Here is a 10956-nt window from a genome sequence, read left to right as displayed (position 1 = left end):
TTTTTTTTTTTTGTAACAAATACGAAGTTCAGCGGGTCATTTAGGCAAGTAGGCTGCTTGTTTTGGCAGTTGATCCATCAGCTCAGTTGATGATGAAAGCAGAAAATCCTATCCTACTCAGCTTTACCGGCAGTTAGCCCTTCTCGATGTCGCTTACTCGTCCACTTGCTCTACACAATTCGTTCGTGACAATTGTTTTCAATTATTTACTCAGCGTTTTTTCCGTAACTGATTCACTTAAATTTGTTGCCCCTTCTGGCCTCGCGCAATTTACACTGGATCACAAATTTTTGTTGGGGTTTTGTTCTCCACACGTCACTTATCCAATTTCTGTGTAGAATTGCTCAGTAATTCCGAAAATCTAGTTAATTTTTTTCTATGGGTACGTTTTCGAGATATTAGCAATTTACCGTTATTCAGCTTAAAACAAAAATTGGTTCCACTTAATCACGTACTATATCTTACGAACCAAAATGAGCAGGAAAGAAAGTTGCTCATACGCCACGTACACCTGAGTAACACGCTTTACTGCTCATATTTCATACAAAAAATCTTTGCGTATTTTCATTTGACCACTATTATTTTTTTATTTATCCATCGATTTTCTTCAGTTGTAACTTGATTTTTTTTTGTAATAGAACAGGCTTTAGCACAGATGCAAAAAATTTGGAACCTGTTACTTTTCAAATTTTTCTTCTGTTAAAGTTTGATTTTTTTAAATTTTTTCATTAACAAAATAAAAAAGATTGGAATGAGTAATTAATTTGTCTGAAACTATAAGTACTATTGGAAAGTAATGTACATATATATGGTTTATAGAGAATTTTATTAGCTTTGAGTTGACGTATCTCATTTTAAAATTGTTAAATTGGTTTGTAAGATATGCGTGACTAAGTGGAACAAATTTCTTTTTTAAGCTGAATAACGGTAGAATGAAAATATCTCGAAAACTTATCCATAGCATAATTAACTAGATTTTCGGAATCTGCGAGCAATTCAACATAGGAATTGGATAGTGGCAATCATTGAACATTTTTGCTGTAAACCAGTGTCATTATTATATATTTTTTTTTTTGTTATTGCGGCCATCATCCTATTTACGTAGCTTCTCGTGACTTTCATTATGCTCGCTGTTATGTTTATTCTGTCTATTGTTATGCTTTAAGATTATTAACGTTGTTGCCTTCACTTTTATTTTTTGCTATCGCCTTTGACTGCTATTTGCCTCCATTTTTGGTATAATTATTATTGTTGTTCTTTTTGTGTCTTTCCATTTTTGTATTCTTATATACACCCCTGTCGGAGTGCGGTTGTTGATTCGGCGAACATAAGTTTCATGGCTTTAATGCCAATGCCGGCTGCGCGCCTGTGGCTCGGCCACTTAAGAGCAGTTCCCAAACAGATGTTAGACCCAAGGTGCTTAGATCTTAAGCTTACGTAAGCCGAAAACCACGGGGCAGATGCAATCATGATTGACTTTCTATGCAGCTGTTACGTGGAGAGGTATGAGGTGCGGTTTAGTCTCATCGCATGAATTTCAATCGGACAGTTGTAACTTAAGAAATTGAGTTTGTCACCTTCCTGGCTTTAAATACGGATAACTTTCTTTCTTTTCTTTCTTTCATCCATATCGAAGAGTTCGCCCGTAAAGATCTGTCGTTATGGGAGAATAATTTGGAAATTCTTTCAACACGATATCAGAAAGACAAATCTTTTTAATTCCAGAATTTTTCTTAGTGTTGCAACTATCTTGAGGCTGCTGTTGCATGAACAAAATTTTGTAGACCCGTTTGCCCTAGAAACTAATAAAAATCACGGAGGATTATGGTTTTAAGACCCTTTTAGCTCGGACCTCTCTTTAGAAAAAAAATGTTTCCTTAGAAAGTAAGTCCGTGTTATTGTAGGTAGTTAGAATACCCAACCACTGTCTCCTCAAGATTCGTTTGCGTAAAATTTTGGCTTGATTTCGGAATTTAAAAATTTTCATTTACGATGTAAATTTTTTTATTAAATATCTTTGTATAAAGCTTTGTTAAAATGGCGAAAGATAATTTCTTTATATATATTTCATCGCGTCAGGTGCAAAAACAAGCTAAGTAAATAAGATTATGAAAGCTGCCTAAAGGAAAAACCTCGATTCTAAGCAAATTTACTTATTTCTACGAAGGAACAAAGATGCACCTAAAAGCTGTTGTAGCCTTAGTAAAATTGCAAGTAATTGAAGCGGGTGCCCAAATACAATTTAGGTAAGTGGGCTCGTGATTGCTTTTATGAACTTATGGGAAAGTATGTAGGCGTGGAAGTTTATGTATAAGTTTGTGCTCTTATGAGATTCCAGTGGTATTTGTGATGCCGTGAGACCATACGAAAGCCGCTTATGCAAATACCATAAATATGTAAATAATGAATGCATAGCACAAGGACAAAAACAAAACAAAAAAAAAAACGAAAACAGGAAAAAGGATCAAAAGACATCGAAAGTAAAAAGGCCAAAAAGGGAAAAGTGAAATTGCAGAGGACCAGCAGAAAGTANCGAAAACAGGAAAAAGGATCAAAAGACATCGAACGTAAAAAGGCCAAAAAGGGAAAAGTGAAATTGCAGAGGACCAGCAGAAAGTACAGAAAGGACTGCGCGACTGCGGCAAGAGTAAACAAAGGCGAACATCGGCAGAGGGCTGAAAGCTACAAAGCAGGCGGCCCATGTGGTAGTTTGTGTGAAGCGGTTAGCATTCCTGCAGGTGTCAGAATGAAAATGTAATAAATTTTATAACAAATACTTATTCTTTGTTGAAGCAACACAAAGGTAAATCCGCATGAAATTGAAGTGAATGCTGCGGCGGCAAGCTTCGTGGGCTAAAATTTAAAGAAGAGTTTAAAACAGATAATGGAAAAAATTAGAAGAAAATTTAAGTCATTCAAACGTTGTTTTACCGAAATATTATATATATTTTTTTATGTAAAAACTGGAAATCATTTTGTGGTTATTTAAATACTGAAGAAAGATTTTTCACCATAAGAACTAAACGTAAATGTCTTTTTTTAATAATTTTTGGTTACTTTAAAACTGAACGGATGCTTCAAGTTAGGCACAACAAAAAAGCGGATAATAATAATAGATAAAGAAATCTATAGGATTTTCAATAAAAAATATAGATAAAAAAATCGATAAATATTTTACAATTTCTCCTGCGTTTTAAGCATCATCGTATTCTATGTTTAAGAAGTAAAAAATGTATGCTAAATCTTTAAAGCGATAAAAATATCGATAACCATTGCATAATAAAGTTTACAATCACATCCAAGCAAATATATCGACGAAGAAAAAGTTTGTCGCAATCAACAACTTTATTAAAAAAAAAAATATCGATAAATGCACTGACAAGTATTTTAAAAACAACATGTTGATTATATAAAAAGATATGAAATAAAGTAATTGTAATTATTCGATAAAAATCTGGTTAAATTAGCGGTACAAAAATACGCAATAGTAAGCTGATAAAAATATCAATAAGTATATCTTAAGCGATTTCGATAAAAATTTCGATAATAATTGAGTAAATTTTAGCGTGTACTAAGCGCACTTACATATTACGTTTTATTACAAAAATATCCCTTACAAATCTGCAGCGGAAGTAGGGCAAGTATTTACCTTTCTCGAAAAAAAACCCGGAGTGTACAATAATTTGCCGCGGATTTCGAGAATATTAATTTTCAGATTTTTCTTGCCACCCACTCATACCTGAACTCTGCTTTTCTAATAATCCCTGCTTTCTTGTGTATTTACTGTAGCGCCAGTCTAGAACAAAGCAACTGACGGCTGTTTGCAACATTGCGTTGCTTACTTTTTTACGCTGATTACCTATTACTTACATATGTATATCGCTTCTTAAGCCATATGGGCTGCTATGGTGTAAATTATGTGCATTTCTCTTGAAATTTAATCTCATGAATATTCTTTCACATTCTGTTTAATTTTCATAACATTTACCTTTTCCGCGTAAAATAATGATTCAGTTGTTTTAATAAAGAAGGATAATGCATGATTTGACTTTGTGGAAAATGAAGCCATATATGTATGTATTGAGAAATTTAATGCTACTCACATGTACATAGATATATATCGTTACCTTAATTCGCAAAGGCCCTTTCAAATTTTTAGTGAAGGTGTATTATAATAAAGCCTACCAGAATCTGTGAAAAACGCAGTTACTTCTTAAATTTTTTACGTCTGAAGTAAGGCTTGATTGCATGAAATTCAAATTGCTGTACAGAGATTATGTTTATTCTTATTCTAATTTCTCGAAGTCGTGTTTTTCGTCAGTTCGGTTGATAAAGAAATATGAAAAAAAAAAACGAAAGTTTACTTGCATTCAGCGAGAAGAGTATTCATGTATAATTTTGCATAAGCAGCATCTTAAAGCTACATTTACCTACTTTCGTACAAACGTCAAAAAATTACATAAATATGTACCGAAAAGGTTACCATCTCATTGCCCTCTTCGCACAAAAACTAAAGAGAAGGCAACGAAAGGCAATATTTTTTGTAGAACAGAAAACGCTATTAGTAATTTCTTCCTATTTGCATGCTTCCTAAAGTTTTCTTTGGTCTCCTGCTTTTAGTTCCTGATTCTCTTCCTTTTAGACCACTTTTATTTTCTTTTTTGATATTATACTATAATTCCATTTCTCTCTTCTCAACCTCCATTTGGCATGCAACATTGCACACAGAACTACTGCATGCCAGCACGATTTATGAATGTCGCATGAAAGCGAAATAATGCAGCATAATAAAAAACGGGAATGTAGGAATACATGTATGTTTGCAAAAAGGTGTGTAGAGATGATAGTAGTTTTGTATGTTTCTAGAAATTTTTTATAGCTTTAATGGTTGCTTTTGTTCTAAAGTATTACGCTACTGCTAGTAAATGAGAAGCATTGATATGACTACATACATACATAGTTACTGTGCGATGGATTGCAGCGAAGTAAGAAATTGATACGAATTGTCAAGGGCAAAATATAAAGAACTTAAAGAAATTAAGTATTGGATTAGTACATTTCAGATTTCATGGTATTTAACAGAAGGACACACTTAGACAACAAAAATTGAGAAGAAGTGAGAAAAATGCTATAGCCGCTGCACTAGTGAGAATAATAGAACTCTCGATGAACTATTTAGTAATGGAATAGAAAGGGAAAATGCAAGAAATTTTCATCGAAATTTTAAATTTTTCCATTCGATTTCTTTGAAAAATTTTGACAATGCAGTTTTGTAGCCGAGTAAATTTTAATTTCAAATTTCTAAACTTTAGCGTTGATTTTTGATATTTTTTTGCCGAGGTTTTTTTTGCATTTTGCCGAGTTTTATACGAAATTTAAAAAAAAAATATTCTTTTGGTTTTTGCTGCACTCGCTGAACTATTTGTAAGCGCAGAAAATTTTTAGTCAACGGAATTGAACGGGAAAATGCAAGAAATTTTCATCGAAATTTAAAATTTTCCAATTCGATTTATCAGAAAAATTTCGAGTGTGGAATTTTGTAACCGATTAAATTTTAATATCAAGTCGCTAAAATTTAGCGTTGATTTTTAAGATTTTTTGAAGAGGGTGTTTTTTCATTTTGACGAGTTTTGTACGAAATTACAAAAAATTAATTCCTTTGGTTTTTGCTGCACTCGGTGAACTATTGATAAGCGCAGAAGATGTTTCGTCAACGGAATTGAACGGGGGAATGCAAGAAATTTTCATCAAAATTAACAGTTTTTCAATTCGATTTCTTAGAATAATTTTGAATATGCAGTTTTGTAGCCGAGTAAATTTTAATTTAAAGGCGCTAAAATTTATCGTTGATTTTTCAGATTTTTTTCCGAAGGGTGAAAGATGGAAGAAATCAAATTGAAAAATTTAAAAATTTCGATGATAATTACACGCTACTTCTTTTTTTCCGAGTTCTGTACGATTAAACTATATTTTTAATATAAAATATGAGAAAAATTTGGTATGCAAAATTTAAATAAATGAAATTTTTTACGCTCACTGTACATATGTAAATGTGCTTGATTCCACCCGAATATATTGGCACAAAAATTACACTTTCTCTAACATTGCATTTTAATTTCAGTGGTTACCCATTTTTGCGCTCACTATCTGCTATGAATTACTTTATTTAACTTATAGGTTCTCATTTTCTTTTCAATTTCAATTTCACTTCCATATTTTGCATTTATGTTTACATTCAAATGCGTTATTTTAGAGTTGCATCATAAAGTTTGCTTTACACTCCCACACATTTTGTTAAGCAAAAGGAAAACGCAAATAAAAACAATGAATACAATTTCGAGAAGCATACTTTATGGCGCGCGCCGCATGGTCGATAAAACGAGGTCCGTGTATTCCTTTAGTTGTAGTGCTACATCAATGGGTCTACCAACATAAATGTGTATGTGACTATGGAAATATTTCTCTCTCTCTCTCCCTGTTTATCAATTTCGAAGCGAAGGTATGCTATGTTATAAAAAACTGCCAATTTTGTAGCTTAAATTTATCTCCTTTTCAGAGTTTCATTCGTTATAATTCGAATATATTTTCGTTAAGGTATGGAGTGGAATAATTTTTTCATGATATATTGTTCTTACATATTTATTAATATTTTCTTAAATTTCGCAGCGCAGTAAAGCATTTAAATTTTTTGTTTGAAAATACTTTGAAATTACGGATGTTCGATACGATTTTTTTATGAAGATTTTTTATGCGGGTTTCATTGAAATTTCATGCCGACTAAAGAAGGGTGTGGTGATTGCAGCAAATATTTCAAGTATTTATTAGTATATAAAATAGCAACGGTCTGCCTTTATTACATATGCTACTTACTTGCTTTCCGTTTTACTTTACATTCGTTAATTTGTTTCTTAGCCTTGCGGTAGTAGGTGCGAAAAACCTTAGTTGAATGCAATAAAGTATTCATACATTTTTTTATGTTCATTTACTGAGCTGCCTGTATTTTAGATTTCCTTAGTGTTTTTTGCGTGTATCTGCTCACATTTTTATCATTTTCACACACGGCCCCCACAATTATATTAAAGCTTTATTAAAGCAGCTCTTAGTGAATAAATTTTTATCAATTTTCTATTAAGATGCAGTATTTAAATCAAAATACTTTTTGAAATAGAATACACAAGGCGTCATAAATTTGAAAACTTATGCAATTTTTGTATAGAAAATTGCATGCTTGAAGTTTAAGAACTCGCGTTGATTTTTGCCGCCGTCTTTTGCGGTTTGTTTCATATAACAAATGCAATTTATAAAAAACTGGAGTTGATTTTTCAAAATTGTTTTTGCAAACGTTCTAGCGAATTTTCTTTGCATTTTCATGATAACCAGGCGGATGTGAACAGCCACATTGCTAATATTAAAAAAAAAAAAACAAGTGAACGCTGTTTAGAGCCACTGTATGTCGGAACTTGCATATTTAGCTACTTTCATCTATGTAAAATTACAACCCAACTGAATAACCAAAGAATATTATATTTTGTTCATTAAACAATCACACAAATGACCAACAAACTATGTGCGCCCTGGCGTATGAGTAACATTTATATGCTTAACCAGGGTTTGAAAATGCTGTAATATTTTTATTTAATTTGCTTTTGCTGTGCTTTGACTTCGGCATGTATGATATCGAAAGCAAAGCAAAAGCAATTCAGAAAAAAGCAAATGCTTTGGCTGCCGTTTTGCTATGAAATTTCGAAAGCAAATTGTGGAAGCACAAAGACAGCGCAGCAGCAGCAAATCAACAGCAATTTGATTATAAATTTGCTGCGAAGCATCGAATTGGCAGAAATAGAGGATATTATATGTATGCGTGCGCAAATCCACTAGTCGCTTACCCTGATAAGCTTTGCACTGATGGCGGAGTTAATATGTACTTAGATAATATACCACGCTGCAAAAGCGTCATGTGCACAACACAGCCAAGCAGATAACAGCACAGCAAAAGCACTATCACAGCAAATCGAAAGCAATAAAATTGTTTAAATAAACTGCCGATAAAAAAAAAAAATAAACTTTTCAAAGTTACAGCAAAATCAAAGCAGTTCGAACCGAAATCGAAAATTTCAAAGCTAAGCAAAAGCAAAAATAGTAATGCCGTTGCTGCTTTGCTGACAGTTTTTCAAACCCTGTGCTTAACTTAATTCATTTTGTGTAACATAAAAGCATTAGAATGCTAGTTAAAATGCAATGTAAATTAACTCGGCAAAGCATCTAGAAAAATTTATAGCCGCCAACATTTAATTGCTATTAACTAAAGCAGCATAAAGCTCACACTCAGTACCCCATAAATCCCAAAAAAAAAACTCAAGTATTTATGTAATCGAACTCCAACACTTATAAAGCAGTTAATATGCGTTCCAGTATTGACTTAACAAATTTTGGCGATATCTTTGAAATGGATAATTAAGTAATCAAATTCAACACATCTTTGTACACAAATATACATATCTGAAATTTTATTACTCACCTACGTTTTCTTAAAGCTCTGCGCTTCCTTCTCAACTTTTTATATGTAAATGTGCTCGGCGAAATTGTGTAATCCTCATCGAATTCCATTTCGATTTTGATTAGATTTTGTAAATTTAACTGGCAGTCCTGAAAAATAAAAATAAAATCATATACATACATTTTTTATAAAGAAATTGATAACGAAATTCTTTGTCAATTTTATTAAACATTCACTGCTGTATTTATTTCATTTTTTTGTGGCAGAACATCAAATCGTATTGACTTAAAATCAGTGACATTTATAACTAAAACCGGATAACGTTTAATACTTCATGGCGAAACTCATACTCAATAAATTTCGCAATTTAAAAGCGGATTTTATGCGATTGGCAACTAGTTTTATGTATGTATTTACATTATGGTGGTCCATAATTGGCTTTCCAGTCACTCCTAGAACTCTAGAAATATCCAATATTATTTTTAAGTTGGTTGACATTTAGTGATGTCGCCAGAGCTTTGAAGTGAGCCAAATATCGACGGCTGAGTGGAAGATCGACCTATCTCGGCTCGAAACTACATACTCAAAAAAAAAAAAAAAATCTGAAAAATATGCAATTTTACAATTTAAAAAATGAGCACTTAAAAGATTTCCTAGTTAACTCTTGTCAATAATCTTAAATTCCTCGTTCGAAAATCCAGAAGAAAAGATCAAAAAAGTCAAACTTTTTTTGGAGCTAGCTAGCCTAGTTAATTTTTTTTCGAGTGTTGATTTTTGAACAAATTTGTTTTTGAGTTTTATATAATGATTATATATTGGCATAGTTTTTTCTTTGGTGGCCATTATGTCAGCTTTCGAACACATATTTTCATCTTACGCCTATCGAGAGATTTACGATTGCTTTCATCGACACTCCCAAATCATACACTGTGCGCCGGCGAGCATCATTAAATTTCAAAAAAAAAAAAAATACACGTTTCTTTTTCCTTTTTTAATAATTCTTCGCGGTTCCAATTTTTAGAGTTGTTATGATTAATTTTAAGTTTATCTCAAAAAATTTTTATATTGGGTAAAATTTACAGCTCAATACAAATCAGAAATTATGAACAACCCTTATAGGTACGCATGTGTGTTTGCTTGTTTCACTCAGCACATGAAGTGTACAGATAGAGAGCGCAATCGATTTTATGTCAGTCTAAAAGCGCAAGTGCGCTAAAACAACAAATCAAACAAATGCTTCAACAACAGCACCATCAAAAACAACATTGTCGTCGCTAACTAACATAATCGTAGTCAGCCCAACTCCATCCCGCAAACCAGAGACCACACAAAAACCAGCTTTGATGATGCTGCTTGTATTGTTGCTGATTTTGCTGATTTATGCGCGAACAAGTATAGATGTATATAAATCTTTACGAATACAAACTCACGCGCCAACTCATACATACACATGTACGTAAATATGTAGTTGCGCTCATGCATACATAAACTGATAGCCTTTCAATTCACTGTGTGAATTTGTGGCATGACCTCGTCAATTTCTATCTGTGTGTGCATATGCGTGCGTGCGTACATGTGTACTTATGTTTGAGGTTGTTGCGTTTATTCAGCGACCTGTACATTATTGCATTTCTAATTTCGCCACACAGCCTTTGAAGTCAGTCTTTTGAAAATGTTGAAATGAAAATGCGATTTCAGCAGAAATAGAGCGCGTTGGCGGAAGTCAGTAGGGGGAATTGTGGTAATTCAACTAAAGCTAGTGGGTGTCAGTCAATGGTGTGGGCACTACGCGTGCGTATATAGTGTTGCATATGTTGTGGGTGTTAGATTAAATTTTAATTATTATTATGCTGCAAATTCGCAGATATTTACTGAAATTTTTTTGAGCTAAATATTTTAGCCATTGCGGATAGATTAGTGTGGGATAATTATGGAATTTGTTGTCAAGTTTGGCATGTCGTATGAGTAATCTAGGTAAATTATGTAGTTTGATTGATGGCGAAACTTTGTGAAAATTCCACAACTGAATTTTTATGTTAAATTACATGTGTATTTTAATCAAACGAACGTTTAAGATCTCGAATTAAGCATACATAAAATTTTCAATACTTTTAACTGCACATACATTTTTTGTTATTTGAAAACAAGACATAAATTTTTGGTGCATTGCAATCTGTTTATAGAAATTTTTTGGGCTTTTTCCAAAACTGAACATAAATTTTTAGTCTTTTAAAAACTGGACATAAGTTTCAAACATAATAAAAAGAAAAAAATTGTTTTTCATTTCAAAACTGGTTATAAATTATCCATTGGAATTTAAAAAACTCGTTTTTTTTTAATTTTTGGCACGTTAATACTGGACGGTAATCTATGGAATTTAAGAAATTATATAATTTTAGTATTTCACAACCAGAACATAATTTTTTGATAATTTAAAACCAAGACATACATTTTTGGTG

General features: G+C 32.4%; 1 protein-coding gene across 1 annotated transcript in view; it reads right to left on the bottom strand.

Moving 5' to 3' along the window:
• Positions 1-8514: 8514 nt before the first annotated feature.
• cmpy (crimpy) overlaps positions 8515-10956 on the bottom strand; it is a 51090-nt gene continuing 48648 nt past the window's right edge. The window contains exon 5 of the mRNA XM_017609101.1: positions 8515-8646. Coding sequence (XP_017464590.1) covers positions 8515-8646 — 132 coding nt within the window. The remainder of the gene's footprint in view (positions 8647-10956) is intronic.

This window comes from Rhagoletis zephyria, unplaced genomic scaffold (assembly GCF_001687245.7).
Source record: "Rhagoletis zephyria isolate East Lansing unplaced genomic scaffold, Rhagoletis_zephyria_1.1 Rzeph_scaffold_00188, whole genome shotgun sequence".
Classification (NCBI taxonomy): domain Eukaryota; kingdom Metazoa; phylum Arthropoda; class Insecta; order Diptera; family Tephritidae; genus Rhagoletis; species Rhagoletis zephyria.
This window is presented reverse-complemented; position numbering and strand designations above follow the sequence as displayed.